Raw genomic sequence first — 19692 nt, forward strand, 5'->3', positions numbered from 1 at the left:
CAGAAATCCAGAGGCTGCGTCAACCTACTTCTGAACAAGAAATCTAGATGATACGAAACTCAGAACAACAGCAACAACTTTTGCAACATTGCAATCAATCATCACTAAAAACACACACAAAAGGCTGTTTTTAGCTGCTGATTATGACAGAGGGAATCATACGATCAGGGATAGAACGATCAGGGAGTGCTTCCTAGCAGGCTAGGAAGGCTGTGACAAGGAGCTGTGGTGTATCCAGAGGAGGTGGCAGGACCCTATCAATCCGAAGCATGGGCACTGGGGCAGCACTCGCACAACTGGAAAGCATGCTGCAATGAACTTAATTCCACTTCTATCAAAAACAACCATTAAACTCCGCGTGGTTATGCACAAAAAGACTTCAAGACGCATGCAGCACCAATAGGCCGGGGCTGTAGCCCCACACCACTACAGCAATAGCCTGTGCGCCTCAGCACGACGATACCCACCCGCCCCAATACAACCGCCCTCAATACAACATCCCCCCCCCCGCCAACGGCCTTAACGGCCGCGCGTTCTCGCGAGAGCACCGCCCCTCCCCGTCCGCCGCCCGATGATGCCAGGGGGCGGAGCGCTACTTTGAACCGGCGCGGGGCGCGGGGCGTTATGGGCACGGTGGAGCTGCGGTCAGACGAGGGCTTTGCTGCCGGCCCGAGGCGTATCGAGGTGCCCCGGCCGCCATCTATCGAGGAGTTCACCATCGTGAAGCCCATCAGCCGCGGCGCCTTCGGGAAGGTGTACCTGGGCCGCAAGGCGGGCCGGCTGTACGCCGTGAAGGTGAGGCCGCGCGGAGCGGCGCCGCTGCAGCCCCCTCCGCCCCCTCTGCTTCCCGCCACTGGCCGCACCCGGGGAGCGGGGCCCTCGGGGGCTGTAGCCGTGTTCAGAGTGCACGGAGGTGGTGTGAAAAAGAGCTGTGCTAAGCGGCGAGGTAAACGCTGGTGTTCAGAGCTGTATGCGCTTATATGGCTTTGTAGGGGTGTTGTCACTTCTGGAGCTTTGTAAGCCCTTTATCCCTAACGCAACAGCACTTAGGAGTTATTTACTGTTATGAAAGATGCTAAATGTTTTTACAATTAAGGCCAACACTTATGCATGAGGTATCAAATCACACGTAGGTCTTCCTGCTGTTACCAAACTCACTAACAGTGAGTTAAAAAGGGTCTCTAATAACCTGTGATTGAGGGTCTCCTTGTTGCGTGGAGTTACAGCTCTGTTAATAAAACTATTATGTACGTATTTATGTTGCACATGCGTGCAAGCTTACAGTATAGAGATGGGTGAAGGGCAACTGTGGGTTGTCCTAGGAAAAAACTGCATGTCTACTGTTTTTTTTTTCTCCTTCTCCAGGTGATGAAAAAAGCAGACATGATCAATAAGAACATGGTTCACCAGGTCCAGGCAGAGAGGGATGCGCTGGCTCTCAGCAAAAGTCCTTTTATTGTGCACTTATACTACTCGCTTCAGTCAGCCAATAATGTCTATTTGGTGAGTAATGAAGCGGCAGGGGCCTTCTATTATGGCGTTGAAAATGGAGTGCAGAACTTTATTAATGTCTGAAAACAGGAGAGTCTTTTCTAGTAGCTAGTCTGTTTTAGGAAGCTGTAGAGAAGCCTTTTGGAAAACAAAACAAGAAGTCATTCTGTTCAAACAGCAAAAATCACACCACTGGAAAGATTCTGAGGCTCACTAATGCGGAAGTCTGTTATTTGTTGCCTGTGCTCAAAATGCATTAAGGCAGTTGGCCTGGGTGGTGAGAGGGTGGCAAAAGGAAGCGCTAGTCAGTGTGGAGTGCTATGGAGTGCGGTAGGGCTTGAGCATGGCTTTCTCACCTGCCTCTGCATAGAAGGAGCATGAATAAAGATTGCCTGCGAAGGGTCTAGCATAAAATGTGTGGTTTGCTGTAGGCACATAGAGTGTGCTGAAGTGCTGAGGCTGATAGACGCTCTTGCAATGCAATTTGTTTATAAAAGGTATAAAAGAAGTCTTTATTTCTTGGGCTCTGTTAACTGCTGCTCATCAGTAGATGCTTGAATCATGTGTATGCATACACACATCTACACGCACTAATATGTTGTATGTTGGTGTCTAAATACTGATGAGGCTTCTGGACAAAAAGATATTTTTTTTTACCATTGAAGAATGTTACGTAGGTGTAGTAATATTGGTTTACATAATTTTTTTTGTACGTGCATATCTCTTAATTACTTTTATGTCTTAAGTACTCTCACTGTATCCTACATTTCTGTAAACTTACCATTATTTCACAAGGCTTGGGTCGGAATTTGATGTTGTATAAACACTTGCAAAATGAAATCATTTAGATACTTGTTTTTGAACAAATCAAAACGTCAGTGGTTGGTTTCAGGCCTTGAGTTTCACAGAAGAGCTTTGCAATTTACTTTTTATGATATAAAAATCTTTTGAAAGCTGACTTTTTGATAAAATGGACTACAAAAGTTAATGGAAATACTTATTCCAGAAAGTAATCTAGGCAAATAGTAGAAAACACTAATGCCTATTAGCAGAACATGTTTAACATCCACTGTCATTTATTTTATACAAGTGGAAAGTATTGTGTGGGAAAATGAAGTAAGCTACTACAAGGAAGCTTCTGTGATCTTTAAGTCTTTGAAATGATGCTTACCTGGAGGTAACAGAGGTTTTACTTACAAATTTGAAATGTGTTTTAAGTTAACGTTTTAAAATCTTTGAATGGCAGGTCATGGAGTACCTTATTGGTGGTGATGTCAAATCTCTTCTCCATATTTATGGATATTTTGATGAAGAAATGGCTGTCAAGTATATTTCTGAGGCAGCGCTGGCTCTTGACTATCTTCACAGACATGGGATAATCCACAGGTAAAGCCTACTTTCTTCTTATTAAAAAGTACCTGGTAGCTTGGGGTCTTTTTTTTTTTTTTTTAAGTCTTCTGGGAATTAAAAAGCATAGTTCTTTACATAATTTTGCTTATATGTTAACAGTGGTGGTTATGGTGGCTTCCTATTTTTTTGTTTATTTCCAGTAGATTGCATTGTGAATTTCATTGAATAAATTTGCCATAATCATGTACTTGCTATAGGGCCTTTACTAAGGATGAATGCATTCAGGATGCTTGTATGTTTTATTTATTTATTATGTAATATCATATGTGCATCTTATGCCCAAACTTGCGGTGTGCCATTTGTAGATCAGTTCTTTGCAGATTGTATATGGCAGGACAGCACCTGCTACTGTCCAGGCAGTGTATGGGATTTCTGACTTGTGTTGCCTGTGCTGGGCTTCTGGCCAAAATCATACGCCTATCTTCTTTATTAGCCAAGTACTGCTGTGCAGAACAGGCTGATTCTGCTATTTCCTATTCACTGTAGGAAAAAACATTTACTAATCATAAAGAAATTAGGATTATTTCGGGAAAACTTCTGCAAAGCAACTATAACCAGGTGGAGCACAGTTGGGTTTTTGCAGGTGAGAACTTAATTTTAGTGGAGTTTGTCTCCAACTTCCCCTCATATGCCAACAGCCATTCCATAGTAACAGCTACCCCATTTTGCTAGTTTCCAGGAGCTCTTTTTGCATTTGTAAGCTGGAAAAATGTCATAAAGCACCAAAAATAAAATATATCCATATATGTTAACAGAAAAATATACACTGCTTTCCTCTTCCCTTCCTGTCCCATACAGTGCTGTATGAACGTGGCTGTTCTGACTGAGATCCTCTCTCCAAGTGAGAGTTAAATGAGTGCTAGTTCTGGAATCCTCTGGATACTGCGAGCAGGATTGTAGGACAATGAGGTGTTTACTGCTCTAATGACTGTGTTCTCTGCTGCTCACAGTAGCACTACAGAGAACACAAGTGAACTCTTCTAGTAGAGGTTTGCTTATTGTGCTTGTTCTCTTGTGTAGGAGCATCAGTAAATTATGTGCCAGTAGTACTCAAGCGCTTATTAAGCCTTCCGTATCGTAGAATGTGCAAGTTGTGATGTGCATGGTGATGTTACAAGGCTTGAGACGTCTGTGCAATATCTAGTTCTAAATCTGTTTGACTGTTTTGGTGTATCCCTCCAACTGGAATCTTCTGTTGTAGCTAAGAGACCTTACTACTGACAATCGGCGTTATTGCCAGTTGGTTTGGACTGTTATGTTTCTGTTCAGGTAGCTTCCATAACGTTGCCCAGTTATGTTTTTGCTGACTGCGACTGTATTCATGTCTTCAGGGATCTGAAGCCAGACAACATGCTCATTTCTAATCAGGGCCACATAAAGCTGACAGATTTTGGGCTTTCCAGAGTTACTCTGAACAGAGGTAAGAGTTATCTGTATCTTACTGGTTATTCTTCTTAGAATGCAGAATCATAGAATGGTTTGAGTTGGAAGGGACCTTTAAGATCATCTAGTTCCAACCCCCCTGCTGTAAACAGGGATACCTCCCTCTAGACCAGGTCACTAGAAGCCCCATCTAGCCCTATTCATGTTTTTTTTTTGCACAAACTTCTGTATTTTTTTGAATGCTTTACTTCCTTGCAGCAAATTGCTTTCATTTAAATAAATCCAAATACTGCACTAGCACCTGATTTCTAGTAAGTACTGATTAAATGCCTGCTAGCAAAGGAACTGTTCTATGCTCTGCACTTCCAAAGTGTACATATTTATTCTTTAGGGCAAGGATGTGTGGGGGGGAAAAAAAGTTATTTCTCTTAAGGGAAATGGATTTTGAGGTTTGCTGTGAAATCTTCTAAGGGAATTTGAAGAGTGAATAAATAACTTTCTTTTTCTTGGTGTGCCTCTGCTCATTTCTGTCCTTCACTGCATGTTTTTCTGTCCCTGTGTGTATTAATTTCGAGCTCGAACTGGGACCTTCCCCACATAAATTGGAGAGTGCAAGAGGAGGGTAAAGATGTTTGGCTTAGGCTTACAAAAGATAAATCGCTACTTGAGCATCTGAACACACTGTTTTCAAGTAGCAGGAAGATAGAGCTGAATAGTCAACCTGAACTTTACCTGCTTCTTTTTTAAATGTATTTGTAGAGATAAACATGATAGATATCCTTACTACACCATCAATGGCAAAGCCAAAACATGACTACTCACGTACTCCAGGACAACTGTTGTCTCTTATCAGCTCTCTGGGTTTTGTAAGTAATTTCTGCTGTTTTTGAATTACTTGGTTATTTTATTTTCCTTATCATTCCTATTAAAGATAAGGCTATTCTTATACTCCTTCTGACAGCATTTCCAATCGCTGACTGCCAATTCTGATTTAAAAAAAAAAAAGTCATGGGTTACCTCTAATGCAAATTTGATGAAGAATGTGTGAAGTTACGCTCACTATCTCGGGTTCTTTGTTCAGGCTCCATTAACCTCTATGTATGCTTCTTCCTGCCTGATAGTATACTCCTGCTGGAATGAAAATGCCAGTCAATCCCAATTCAAGTGGAGCATCCGACAGTCTGCATGAAGTGATTTCACCCTTATCCATGATCGAGAAGGAAAATACTCCTCTTTCAACTAAATTATTCAAAACAGGTGAGTATACCAAACCTTGTACTGAGTAATACTTTTCACTGTACCATTGTCCTTCTTATGTTTTATATATATTTTCTAATGTTATGAGTAGCTTGGACTTGTTGGATGAAAGGTGTTTACAGTCTTGCTGTCTACCATTCTTCCAGTACTTCAGTACTGATGCTCTTTAAGCTAAATTACTATTGTAGTATTTGAATTTCTTTTTAGTGTATAACTACTGAATTCAAAATTATTCTTTAGGGTTTTCCAGAAATAGTATCAGCTTTTGTTGTAGTTCCACTGCCAATGGTTTAATGTAGCAATACGTGCTTTCATTTAAATTGTCTGATTTTTTTTCTAACCATAAATGCAAAAGAAAGTAATTATGGTGCTATTACTAATGTTGCTTTTAAGCTCTTGGCAAGTGCCCACTTTGAGGAGAGGAAAAAGTGTATTTAATACTCAGGAAAGAATATGATAAATTGATATCATTCAGCTTCCTGTAACTTCCTTCAGTGTGAAAGCTTGACTTAATGTGAAGCTGATTAATATATGCTGTGTCTGTGAATCAACATTTGAATGTTTATTGTTGATTTGTTACTTAAAAATATATGGATATATATACGTGCCTACATTTATCTGTCTAAATCTTTTTTTCTCTTTCAAGGTCTTGATACTTCTCCATTAACTCCTGTTATGCCAGTGAGAAGTTTAACTCCTGCTCTGCTTCAGTCAAGAGAAAGGTTTGGTACCCCCCCTGCCAGTAGTCAGTTACACACATATTTGTCCAGTATGGAATCAGAATGCTGCAGCAGCCCCAGGTGGGAGAAAGATGTAGAGGTCAGGACTGCTTTGTTTTTCTACTACAACTTAAAATTAGCTTGCACTTCTATATGCATACTTGCAGGTGTGTTTATTTCCTTCTCTCTCTTATTTCAAATGTAGTGTGCCCTTCCTACTGGACAAGGAACAGAGACTGTAATCACAGTTGAACAGGAGTTTTGAATCAAACTAGTGTTATTTTTATCCTCAGACAAATGGTAATTCTGTGCTACATGCAGAAAAAGCACATGTCATTTAGCCTGCTGCAAAACAGCAAAAGAAGGCTTCTGCTGCACAGCAATGATTTGCCTCTGTTCTCTATAAGGTGTTCAGTGCTGAAGCTCTCTAGGAGCTGACCTTTTCCCTGCAGTTGTGTTAGCTCAATGTACAGGCTGAAGAATTTCCTCAGAAGTCAGAACTTGTAGAAGGGAAAAAACAAAACTGTACAAAAAAGCCCACCAACTTTTCAGTCTGTTACCACTTGTATTACTGAAGAGTTTTGTACCAACTAGCCTAGCACCAGTAATTAGTCATAGCTGGTATAAAATCCTTTCATAGTTTAAACTGTTAATGAAATGTTGCTCTGCTGTTCGGTCACTTGCTGCGATTCCTACTTAGATCACACAGGGTAAAGTATTATAAATTGTTTTCAACAATTTTTTTCTGTCCATTTCTTAAGGCCTTATTTCTAGTATAGTGTTATCAAAACAGTAATGATGTTGTGTTTTCCTTTCATCTCTGGACTAAAACATGCCACAGAGCGGTCAGGATAGCATAGTAGGGTTCCTTGGTTTTTGTGGTGGTTGTGGTGGTTTTTATTAACTGGAAACATCTGTAGCTTGTCTTCTTAACATAAAATTGTTGCGAGTAATTCAACTGTAACCATGATTTCTTCATCTTTACACTTCTAAAATTACCACTTTTTCTTTTGTAGTCTTGCAAGCTTTTTTTTTCCTGTTAAAGTCTAATTATCAAAGCTGATCCATAGTTTAGTTCTTGGGGTTTTTTTAACATAGTGTTTATTCCTTGTTATCACTACTGGTGATTATAAAGAACAAGTAATGCTTGCTAGCTTGCAGATTTCTACTGAAGTAGGAATAAGATATTTTCAAGGACTCATTTCTGTAATGCTGTAATTTTATTTTTCTTGATACTCAAAAAGCAATGTGCTCATTTGCAGCAAACCGAAGATGAAATATGTTCTACGGGCACAAGTAACAGCAGGCCAGCTCTCTCTTCTAATAGAGAATTACTGAATAGCAAAGATCCTAAAGTTTTTAAGAAAAAAGAGCTAGAATCTGCTATTTCTCCAATCAGTAGCAATGATTCTGGTAGCAGGCAGAAGCTGGGAACTGAACGTTCTGATATAACAGATACTCCAGTGACCACTCTGGATACGAAAGGAATAGTAAGAAAATGCCTTTCAGAAAACAAGATCTGGGAACAAAAACTCGTTGCAAATAGAGAGATGACCAACGAAACGTCAGAAACTGCCAGTTACCAACAGTCACCTTTGTTCCTGAATGATCCTGTCAAGCCTATCAAAGAAGAAGAAATATTTGAAAAGCCAGGTGTAAAAAGAAGCTTTGAACTAGTTGACACTAGTCCTTGTCAGGAACTTAACTACGTTAAAAAAACAAATGCAGAATATAAACGTGGCTGTCAGATCTCAGAATTTCCAGCAAACAAAAGTACAGGTTTGACAACTGAAATTCAATCCTTAATGCTTGGTGGTGAGACCTGCAAAAGCAAGGAAGTGAAGAGATGTAGTGATAGGCAACAAACAGAAAAACCAGTTGTTCCAATTGTAGTTAAAAATCTTTTGTGTGATCTGGATGCAGACCATGAAAAGGATAAAAAAGAGTATATGAACTCAAGTCTTCTATGCACTGATGATGAAAAACCTCTAGGAATGCTGAGTGCGGATTCTGACTTCTCGTTTCCTGAAATGTCTGTTCCAGAAAGCCATTTAGAAAAGCAGCTCCTAGATTTGGATAAAGGTGTTAAAGACCTCTCCTTTGAGGAACCTAAAGCAGAAGACTTGCTAACAACATCACCCAACTGCCAAGATGCTCTGCAAAATGGGGAAGAAGCTGATGTTGTTCAGAACTGCAAGATGTTATGCTGTGAGCAGGATAATCACCAAAAACGCACTGAAGAAACCTACCCTGACACCGTATCGTCTCCTTCTGAAAAGATGATGGAAACAATCAATCTCTTCAGAAAAAACAACGTTGTTTTTCGAAGTTATAATAGTCCAATTAATGTATCTAATGTGTCTGATCCATGTAGCCTGGCTTCTTTAGACATAATGGATCTTTCACCTGCTTGTAGTGGCTCTTACCCAACAGCTATTACTCCATTACAGAAAGGAAGACCATATCGAGCCTATCAGGTATATAAGGGGACGTGTGATCTGTGTACTGGACGCTGTTGACCTGAAACTTTTCTTTCAGGTGTTATTTAGGAAAGCTTGGAGTAGCTTGAGGTACCGTGTCAAATATGACTTTTGCTGACATGCTTTCACTTACTGCATTTGTGCGGCCAAAATTGTTTCTGTATGAGCTTAGCACTAGCTGTATCTCCCTGACTTGCCTATAGTTCAATGTACTGTCTGCCGTCCTGTCTGAGAAATCCTTTGCTCTTACAGCGAGCTAGTGAGGGAAGTCTGTGATGTTTTATTTCTTCTCTCTTTCAGAGCAGTGTGGTATGCCCTGTGAGCTATTCTAGCTTTCCTAATGCAATGGGATGTCTTTGACTTTCTTGTTGCACCTCAGCCAAAGCAGTCTGGAAATGCTGTTGAGCTGCTAGTAATTGCTGTTGTGCTTGCTGCTTTTTTCATCCAAGGAATATTGACTTACTGTCAAGTACCAGTTAGAAGAGTATTATAAAGACTTAAGCAAACAGTAACACCTGCCTACGGATGATGACTCTTTTCTTTTGACTGTGTTAATCCAATTGATTGTAAATAAAAAACCTTAATGTTTCTCAGTAAATTAGAGCCTCAGAAATGTGGGAAAAGTAAACATATGTCAATCCACATTTCCTGGTCTATTTTGGTACAGTTTTACAAATCTTTTTTAATTCCTTAAGCAGTCGTAGTATTTAAAGACTTCTGACAGATCTACAAAGCCATTTGTTGGCATGTGTTGAATGATAGGGTACACCGGAAGCAGACATTCAGAATGATGTCTTGGGGAAGAACTTTTTTTCCATCTGATGTCTGGATTGCTTGCTTCTGTTTCAGCATAAGATTGTTAATTTACTATGGAACTTGTATGCAGATGAAATGGAGTCAGTGTACTGTGTGTGTCATCTGAGAAGCAGGTGACTGTTGTTACATTTCTGTAGCTTGAGTAGGAGGATATCCTTTCTTTTAAACTTCTGTGTTACCTTCTGCAACTTCATTGCTAAATGGCTACTACTAAAACAGAAGGTAGATTCTGTAGCCTAACCATATGTTAAAAATTATAATTAATTGATCTCTATTGTATTGAAAAAAGCTAGAAACAAAACTATGCCAGATTAGAATTAAGAGGATATTGAAAAATTCAGAATGAGAGTCTCTGTAAGATACTTCAGTGATCTCTCTAGACCTTAACAGGAAATCCTTCATTGCCGTCAGCCTTACAGGCTAGCAAGAAAAAACTCACAGATGTCTATTTCCTTCAAATTACATCCCAAATGATTTTCAATAGGTTTGCGTAACTGTAGGCAGTCACCAAGTCTAACCTGAGCAGAATTTCATCTGCAGGCATTATGCCATTACATAGTATATAGGTTAAAGAATGGATTACTAATTTAGAATATCTTGATTATGCATGGTGTGCAATAAATCACCCGTTATTTTAGATATTTGAGATACTTGTTTTCCATTAGCTAGTATAAAGAACTGTGGGGTAAAATTGGAGGTTATTCTGACAATATATTTGGTAAACTACCTTTTTCAGATTAAAATTTAAGAGGAGTTTAATTTTGAAACATTATTTATGGATTTGACAGTGGAAAACAACTTGGGGAAAAATTTTGTGCAGATAGGCGATGTTTAACTTGTGCCTCAAGACACCTGAGGCAAAGAGGTGGCAGCACGTTTCACACACGCTTCTTCAGGAAATGTATGTTTTGTAACACGTTTTTGAATTTAAGCTCAAGTCTCAGCTGTTGTTACAGCCTTTACTAAACAGCAAGATGGGAGTTGAGAAGTTTGGTTTGACTTAAGAGATGTTCTTTGTTGCTTGATTGGAGACACCTTGTCAGGGGGATGCTGGCACACCGTACAGGACCCCGAAGAGTGTAAGAAGAGGAGCTGCCCCTGTTGAAGGGGAACGCATCCTGGGGACTCCAGACTATTTGGCGCCTGAGCTGCTTTTAACAAAGCCTCATGGTAAGACAAACTATGGACTTTGTAAATGCTTAGAAATGTAGATATGTTACTTTCTAAATGTGTTTAGAGCCCTGAACCCCTCAACTAGGGCAACAGTTAATTCTTTTAAAAAAAAAACCTTGTTTTGGCTTCTACCAACATTCATGGCTGCTTGTCTCAGCAGCTCCCTCCATTTATTTTTTTACAAGGTTTGGGCTGTCTAGTATAGTCTTGCTTGTTAATCTAATGCATTGGAAACAGTACTTAGGCAGCCTGAGACTTTTCTGTTGCTTGGGAATCACAAATTTCTCATCATAAGTATCCATAAAAATGCATTTTTTTTTAAAAGTGGGTAACATCAGTATGAAAGGGTTAATTTTAGTTCTCAATGTGTTCCACGTTTGTTGATACTGAAGCGTTGTACTCAGTAAGACAAGGTTATAAAGCTGCATTAAAACCAATTCTTCTTGAATTGAGTGACTTGAATTGAGATTTCTGGCAGGATCCTCAATAAAACTGGACAGTAGCCATCAAATATTTATTGAGAATACTGTAAGAAAATGAAACAACACAACATTACAGTGCAGATATTTCTTTGGCTCTCATCCTAAGCTCCACTGAGATCCACAAAAAGCCTGACAATTTCCTGTTAATTTTCAAGTTGTTAACAACAAAAGTCAGTATATCCCTGAGTACTCTTCTGTTTGTAATTACATTTGATTTCAAAAACATACTTTAGGTTTTTATATATTTATTTTATAAAGTAAGTAGTCTTAGGAAGATTGTACTGATACTACTATTAAATCTCCATGGAGAAATAGTGATCACTAATCTGTAGAACAGTAAAGTTCTTTGGTCTGCAGTTAGCTGCATGGAAGAAGTTTAACAGACTTAACAATATGAGTGTAACTAGACTAAAATTACTAAAACTGTGTAGTAGTTCTCACTTCTCTTTAAGAGTCGTGGTTATTTGGCAGATATTAAAACTGAATAATGGTTGAAAATATAATCAACAGTACTTAAACGCAGCGAAATTTGGTTGCAGGATGAATTCTATGCAATCATTGAGGGATTTCAGGCCTTTGTTAATAACTTGCAAAGGGTCTGGTTTTTCTGTCAGTAAATCAAAAAGCTCCCTTTACCTTCATTGAAGCCAGGGTTTTCCGGCTTCAAAACTCAACTTCCCTTCCCCAAATATTCTTGGTAGTATTGAATTTCTTGTAAATGCCGTTGTGACCGTAAAGTAGTTCTGTAACACAGCAATACTTTTTCTATTTGTAGCTTAGATTTTAGCAGCACAATTTTATTTTTACTGTTATCAGATTTCAAGAAACCTGTATTCCTGTGCTTTCAGAGACTTGCACTTGGTATCTGTTGGTGCTTGTACTTGGTAAGGGGTTTTGCAGTAATTGTAATGTTTTCTTGCTTTGTTGTCTCTTCACATACAGGGACTCTGATCTCTGGTGAGTTTGCTGTGTACTGCATAGAAAAGGGAGCACTCAGCATAACTGCAAGCAGTCAAAGTATAACTAGATCACAATTCATGAGTACTTTTGGGTGAGCAGAGTCTATAGAGAAAGATACATGCAACATACACTCCATGAAATAACGTGATGCTTCCACACAAGATTCAGGAAACACCAGTATTGCCGATGGGGCTATCAGAAGTCCCACATGAGGAGTAGTAGAATCACAGAATGGCTTGGGTTGGAAGGGACCTCAAAGGTCATCTAGTTCTCTAGTTCCAAGTCGCTTGCCATGGGCAGAGTGACCTACACTAGATCAGGCTGCCCAAGGTCCCGCCCATCCTGGCTTTGAGTGCCTCCAGGGGTAGGGCATCCATAACTTCTCTGGGCAGCCCATGCCAGGACCTCATCACCCTCTCAGTGAAAAATTTCCCCTTGACATCTAATCTACATATCCTCTCAGCATAAAACCATTCCCCCTTGTCCTGTTGCTGTCTACCTGTGTAAAAAGTCCATTTCCACCTTGTTTATAAGTTCCCTTTAAGTACTGGAAGGCAACAGTGAAAGCTCTGGGGCACTTCTTCAGGCTGAACAAGCCCAACTCCTTTAGTGTGTCTTCATAGGAGAGGTGCTGCAGCCCTCTGCCCATCCTCATGACCCTCCGGGACACATTCCAACAGCTCCACATCTTCCTTGCGCTTGGGGCAGATCTGGATGCAGTATTCTAGGTGGGGCCTCAGAAGGGCCGAGTAGAGAGGGACAGTCACCTCCCTTGCCCTGCTTTTGATGCAGCCCAAGATACTGTTGGTCTGTTGGTGTTCTTAACCATGTGTAGTAGGAAATAAGGCAGACACTTCTTTCCTCATTGCTTCATTTCCTCTTTTTGCATTCAGTCGGAATCAGTTTGTGTATGTGAAGAAGACTCAGATGATTAAGTCTGGGTATTTCTGTTTTGGTCTTCAAGTATTGATAGGCATGTCTTGGTCAGCATGTCGTTGGAGTTACTTTAGTTAAATTTAAGGCAGAAGAGGTTTAAAATTGCTGCTGAGCCCAATGTTACTACTTTGTTCAGAGTTGTGATCTTATTAGACTTTGACTAAAGCTGGGAACACTTGATTTGAACATCCAAATACCTCTAACAACGATGGATGTGATTCCACTGCTCTGATATGCTTAGCTTGGTGGGGCACTCTTACTGCTGTTAGAAGTTGCTAAAAGTGCATTATACTAGCTATACAGCTTGCAGCTTTTCTAAATTTGGTTAAATAGTCCTTTTGAAATGGCTGGGAACACTTCTTTTATTTTTTTTAATTAAAAAAACCCTGGATGTTACCCTTTAATTTTGCTTCAAACATTTTTGCAAGTGTGGCATCTCTTCTTTATGCGGTGGCAGAGGCATAGCTTAAAGATGAAGAAAGCTTAGAGTGCATGCAGTGGTGTTTGAGACTGCTTTACCTGCTTGTTTTTAAGTGGTTTATTAAGATGGATTTTGCAAAATCTCAAACTTTAAGAAAATGAAAATAGCAAAGATGAGAGTGCTATCAACTACACTGAAGCCCTAATCAGCTTCAGTGTTATGGAAAGTAATTCTAGTTTTTCACATTCTGGATGCTCTCTGCACGCTGTCTTGAATACTTTTGGCATAAATTTAGATACATAAAGTTCTAAGTATGAATTCTTTGGGTATTCTCAAATACCTGAGGGATAGAAAGATACGAGATGACAAGATGGTGTATTCATCTAGATAGTAGAGGATGTGTTAAAGGCAGTCATCGCCTGTCAAAGAAACAAGCCCTTGGGGAATTCAGCTCTTGGATTCCTTGTAAGAAGAACTGATAATTAAATTAGCTCCCTTTTATCAATAAAAGATAAAAGAATTATCTGGTAAGGAAATAAGGAGCAAGATGACTTTAAAAAAGCCCTTTAATATTTTTTTGTCTTCTCTATGATTGTCAGGCATAGCATATTTTGCCTCTCATTTCCAAGAAGTTTTTCAGGATTAAAACACTTTCAAATTCTGCTATGGCTAATCCTCATATATTTGCAAATACACTAGAATAATTTTTTTTAATAATAATGGTCTGGATTTCTCTTACTCAGGTTCTGCTGTAGACTGGTGGGCTCTCGGTGTTTGCCTGTTTGAGTTTCTAACTGGAATTCCACCTTTTAATGATGAAACACCAGCACAAGTCTTCCAAAATATTTTGAAAAGAGGTAATCCATTTCCATAATAAGGGAAAGAATGAGTTTTTTTCAAAGTTGGCTATATGGTTTGCTTTATTGACTCATCTGCATCTTTTTCTATAGATATTCCCTGGCCAGAGGGTGAAGAAAAGCTGTCTGACAATGCCCAAAATGCAATAGATATTCTTCTAACCATTGACAGTACTAAGAGAGCTGGACTGAAGGGTTGGTAGTAAGCTTTTGCATTCTTTCCAACTGAAGTGATATTGACCCCCTCTTGAAACTTAGATTAAGAAATTACAATACCTACTTATGGTCCATATATAGCCAGAACATCTAGCACGTTGGGGTATTTCCTGTTTCCTTGGGGGTTTTGCTCTTTTGAATGAGGGAAGTTCTGGTGGATGTTGAAGCGTTTTTCTATTACTTTTTTTTTGCTTTAACGTTGTTTTGCTATGAATATTCAGTGTTTGACATCTGACACATGTAAACTTAAATGACATAATAGTTTTTCTTCTGAAGTTCTTGGAAATTTATTCTTTGACAGGACCTATAACTCAGTCTGAGCTCTTCGTCCTATTTATAGGCCACTGAAGTGGAGCTAGATAAACTGCTGTCAGAACAACCAGTAGTTTTTCTCTGCAACCCAAGATGTTGTGTCCTAGTGGTGTGCTTCTGTGAGCTCCATCTTTCTAGAATAAAAATAAAAAGTTTTAAAGGAGTGCTTGGCATAGAACGCTTCTGTCTAAAGTTCAAGTGGTTTTTCTTCAGAGATGTGGGCAGGAGCCAGCTGTCAGCTGTGGTACTTGTTTTTCCTTTTCTGTAGAAGACACCACATTCTGCTCATCTCTTCATTTGAAGGCAGCCTTCAGTACATGGGAACTCTGTTTTTATGAGCAGAACTACACACAATTCTGATATAGTGGATCTGTACAGTGTCCTGCTGCACATATAGTAGTTGAAGCGACCAGGAGGAGATAGAAGAGAAACTCTTTTGTTTTGTCTAAAATAAATATTTGTTCTTTAATATTGTGCTACGTTATTTGATTGGGCAATGTAGGAATACTAAGCAGGTATTAATGTTTTACCACAGGCTTTTAGTGTTAGACAGTATGCATTTACATTTGTGGTGAGTGCCTTGGACAAAGTTCTACTTCCTTCTCAATATGATTCTTGAATGTCCTGTTTACTTCCCTGTTGGCTTCTAACATCTATGATATAGGTGATTTAAAAACATATGTTTGTGATCCCATCCAGCTACAAAGGTGCTTTCTTGGATTGACTCAAAGCAATAAAGCTGCTTCAATCAGGGTCTGGTGTTCCCAGGCTACCTGCCTTCACATCCCTCATGCTAGGCAGTGACCTTCTGGTCAAAAGGGACTGAGCAGAGGAGTTCTCCTGGAGTCTTGTAGGTTTCCCCCCCCCTCCCCCCCCCTTAGGCTGGGGAAGAGGAATCTGGTGGTCTGTGGTAACTTGGCTGTAGAGGTGACTTGAATTCTGTGTAGAAACTTAAATCCAAGTGGTAGGAAGATGATGATCTGGGGACTGTATGAAGCAAAAAGCTATTCCGTGAGCTAGCAAAAGATAGGTGGTCTAGGGTTGTATAGGATTTTAGCTTATCTAGAGACTGAGATTGAAGCAATGCTTAAAGTTTCTGTTGTGCTCCATCATGAAAACACCCCAAGGAGCCTCTGTCCTGCTGCATGTCTTCTGTGGAACGGATTCTTCAGCTAGGGAAAGAAAGCTTGCATGGCAGTAGCTTGATTCCACTGATGTTGGGGGTAATTAAAACATAATTGCAATTCGCCCTTTTGTAAATTAAAAAATACCTATGAATGGAAGGAAATTTATAATGCTTATATAAATCTGTGTTTCAGAACTGAAGCATCACCCTCTCTTTCATGGTGTCGACTGGGATAACCTACAGAATCAGCCTATGCCCTTCATACCGCAGCCGGATGATGAGACGGATACCTCTTACTTTGAAGCTAGGAATAATGCGCAGCACCTGACTGTGTCTGGATTTAGCCTATAGCATCGAGATGAACTCTCCATGTTTTTTGCACACTTACAGGTTGTTCTATAACACTAGTATGCTCTCAAGATTACTTGCCAAATTCAGTGTTTTAAGTTCCCAGACTGCTTTTATTATTGTATCCTTTACTCTGAAGTGAAATTACTGTATGAAATTTAGCTGCCTTCATGCTACTCTTTGTTTCAGGTACTGCACCTTACTGGAGCCAGAGTGTTGTATTTCTTAGAGGAGGTAACAATTACCGTGGCAAAAAAAAAAAAAAAAATAGGGCTTAGTATTAATGAGCAACTCCAGCTAGGGGGTGGGAAGTTATTTTATAGTTAAACATAATAGGTAAAGGGTATAAATCCACACTCGGTGTATGTAGAGGTGACTTGCTGTTGGTGGTTCAGTGTACTGACCATCTTGTTTCAGAATAATCCTTTCTGACCGTTGTGCAAAACTGATGTTTCCATTCACAGCGGAAAACTGAAATCTTAATGCAGCGTTAAAACATTGTACTGCTGTTTATCTTACATTAAGAAGGCTTAAGACAGTGGTTTTCCAGCTTAACTCTGCTATATATGGCCTGGTAATGGAAGAAAGATTGGCTGTAATTCTATTGGCAATTATCCTTACCTGGATCATTGGTGTAGGGAAGCATACTTGGGTCTTCTAGATATGTAGTGTTTAAATTGTTGCATTGTAAGCACTCACACTGTAAGGAGACAAACCAAGCGCCTACATCTTAGTGGTTACTAGTCCTCAATAGAAAATGCTGAGTGTGTTTGTGCTCAGCCATGTGTCAGATGACAGAATGAAAAATACACCCGAGTGTGGCTAATGCAGGAGGTATTATTCACACTGAAGCTGCTATATACTAACGACTACAATGTATTGCAAAGAAACAGTTGTTTTGTAAATTCACAACTACATTTTAGAGTTTGCTGGAATTTGTTACAAGTGTATATTCAGTATTATGTATTCTAATTAGGGGGAAAGTATATTTAAATACATTTTAAAACTGCGACACGACTTCTGTTTGCTAGATCTTAAAGGTTTATTTGTAGGTAATTGTTTAAATTATCTTTTTTAGTATTTTTTTTTTCTTGCATAGCTATCACATCCTCAGCTAACTTGCTGCAGATTTTTACTTTTCAGGTTTGTACTTAGCTAAATGTCACTTGTGTTAGACAGTGGTGCCAGCTAGTGGCCATAGGTCAGAAGCCAAGCACTTTGCTGATGGTTTGTGCTAAGGGACGTCTGCATTTCATGCAGGGAATTGAGCTGTCCCTTCGTTGCCCTGCTCCCTGGGAGATGAGACTTAGCGATGGAAGTCTGAGAGAATACTTTGCTAGGCTCCGTGCTTTCATTCCAGGTAGCTTGGGAAAGGTATGGTGGGGGGCGGGAAGCTTCTGAAAGGGCAGAAGGGCTAATTCTTATTAACTCAGAGCATTTATCCCTCTTAGAGCTGGTATGTTTTGTAGTGGAATAGAATCCTGGGAAGCTGCAAAACACACAGTGACCCTCGCTCTGTTTGCCAAGGACTTCAGTTTCTGAAGACTTGTAAATTGTTGAATCTTATGGAAAGCAATGTTACATGAACAATATGCAAGGAATTAAATGTAATAACATTACATTTAATGAATATGATCAAAGTTCTTTACGATTCTACTTTAATAAAAATGCAAATTTCTGCTCTGTAGACTTTGGAAAATATAAATTAAAACAAAAAAACAATCATTATACAATTTATTCCTTTTTTATTGCACTCTGGTTTAAGAGAACTGATCTTACAGGAATGAGTATCTGTTTCATGCTAAGAAAAATATTCTATAAAAATGTGTTCAGGAATGATGCAAATCAAACACTGCAGCTGTTGTATATAGTACTTTGCGGAGAGTGATAAAGTGCTCCTTGTCACGGGGGGAGATGGTTACAGCGGTTGGCATTTTGAAGATAAGCAGCCTCTAACTCCTTGAAATCATTCTTAATCAGGTGCAAGAGACAAGTGAGCTTCTAAGCTTTTCCAAACCAATTGCAAGGAGCTACAGAACTACAGTTCAGCTGACTTCTAGGTAACGTAAAGCTATTGCAATTACATAGAGCTAGAGAGGATGGTACAGGAAGATGCCAGGCATAAAGAGTTGTATTAATTTACTGTGGTTTTTCTAATGGTTATACAATGCAATACAAAACCACAGAGGGTGTAGAACCAGAAATGTGCTGACAAACCAGCATGTTTAATGCAAACCACTGCAGTACATGTATGTGGCTGTCTGCATCTGTTAAACTCTGCACAGTTAGCAGTGAGGATAAGTAATAGCCCATTCTCTTTGTACCGTGTATCTATCCTGATCTTGGCAAACATGGCATTATTACTGCTTGGTGTGTGGGGGGGGGTTGTTTAAAGCAGCGTATTCTGGCTGCATTCTTCAACATGAATTGTCTGCCAGAGCTTCCTTGTTCCCCTGCATACCACTGCTTTTCCCCAGTTACTAGCTGACTGGAAATGCTACAGGCAAGAAATACAGAAAGCCATAATCAAATGTGGGTGCTGAAAGTGATTTAAAGCTTCTTCTCCATTAATAAGGAACTACAGCTATTTGCATAAGCTGGCAAAGGTGTTGGTCCCTTGCAGCTGGAGTGTTTGACCTGGTGTTTTGGGCAGGCCTGTGCTTGCTTTACGTACAGCGTGCATAACCCACGCAACTTGGGAGCAGCAGGGCTCCCTGGAGGACAGGTTGCCTGCTGTTTGCTGGACAAGTGTGCTGGAAACCATAGAGATCTGTAATTGTCACAGAAATAGCAAAGCTCTGCTGTTCTGACTGCTGCTAAGTTGCTGTTGGGCATGCCTTTATGCTGCACCATGGGTGGACACAAAGATTCTGGAATGCTGATGTGTTCTGCAGCAAGGAAGTTCCAATTCCAGTGTGATCAGGCTTCAGCTTTGGTTACTCCTACACAGAACTCTCGTCTCTTCCCACCTACAAGATTCTAGAAAAAAAATATTTGCACACTGGTGTGTGTCTATTCCAAGTAATAATAAAAAACTACAGTCCTGCTGCTGCATTTTTGTCTTTAAAAGTGCTTTTGACCCTAAGTGTATTTATTTTTGTGGTATTTTTACACAAGGGCACCCCTCAGTGGAAGGGAAATAGCGTGAAGGTAGAAATAAAATTTTGCGCTGTTGTCTTCTACTGTCTGAAAAAGACAGCACAACTGCCTCTGAACTGAATACCTCACAGCAGCTGCTGCCTCTTCCTTGTAGCTTCATCCAGCACCAAGCTGTACTTTGAGATGCAGTTTGATTCACTGCAAGA

The 19692-nt window shown here is 39.8% G+C and overlaps 1 protein-coding gene across 6 annotated transcripts; it reads left to right on the forward strand.

Moving 5' to 3' along the window:
* On the forward strand, window positions 93-19331 carry MASTL (microtubule associated serine/threonine kinase like). Of its 6 annotated transcripts, XR_002436061.1 has the most exons (15): window positions 93-795; window positions 1366-1503; window positions 2738-2877; window positions 4233-4321; window positions 5044-5150; window positions 5406-5541; window positions 6188-6360; window positions 7523-8737; window positions 10588-10726; window positions 12154-12168; window positions 14272-14385; window positions 14479-14580; window positions 16233-16429; window positions 16577-16621; window positions 17648-19331. XR_002436061.1 is itself a non-coding variant. In XM_021389046.1 (14 exons), the coding sequence occupies exons 1-13, from the start codon at window positions 625-627 to the stop codon at window positions 16388-16390; spliced, it is 2697 nt and encodes an 898-aa protein (XP_021244721.1). In that variant the 5' UTR covers window positions 93-624; the 3' UTR covers window positions 16391-16429; window positions 17648-19331. The 6 variants fall into 6 exon arrangements, 4 of the variants coding, with proteins under 4 accessions (XP_021244721.1, XP_021244719.1, XP_021244718.1 ...); XR_002436060.1 differs by having other exon boundaries at window positions 16233-16621; XM_021389046.1 differs by lacking the exon at window positions 16577-16621.

The sequence above is a fragment of the Numida meleagris genome, chromosome 2 (assembly GCF_002078875.1).
Source record: "Numida meleagris isolate 19003 breed g44 Domestic line chromosome 2, NumMel1.0, whole genome shotgun sequence".
In the NCBI taxonomy this organism is placed as follows: Eukaryota; Metazoa; Chordata; class Aves; order Galliformes; family Numididae; genus Numida; species Numida meleagris.

What these genes read in the sequence shown, in the direction of transcription:
- MASTL (XM_021389046.1), top strand. Translation starts at nt 625, where the DNA reads ATGGGCACGGTGGAGCTGCGGTCAGACGAGGGCTTTGCTGCCGGCCCG. An exon ending in CAGAGTTACTCTGAACAGAG is followed by an intron (nt 4,322 to 5,043) that starts GTAAGAGTTATC and finishes ATGTATTTGTAG; the next exon opens with AGATAAACATGATAGATATC. An exon ending in AACTAAATTATTCAAAACAG is followed by an intron (nt 5,542 to 6,187) that starts GTGAGTATACCA and finishes TTCTCTTTCAAG; the next exon opens with GTCTTGATACTTCTCCATTA.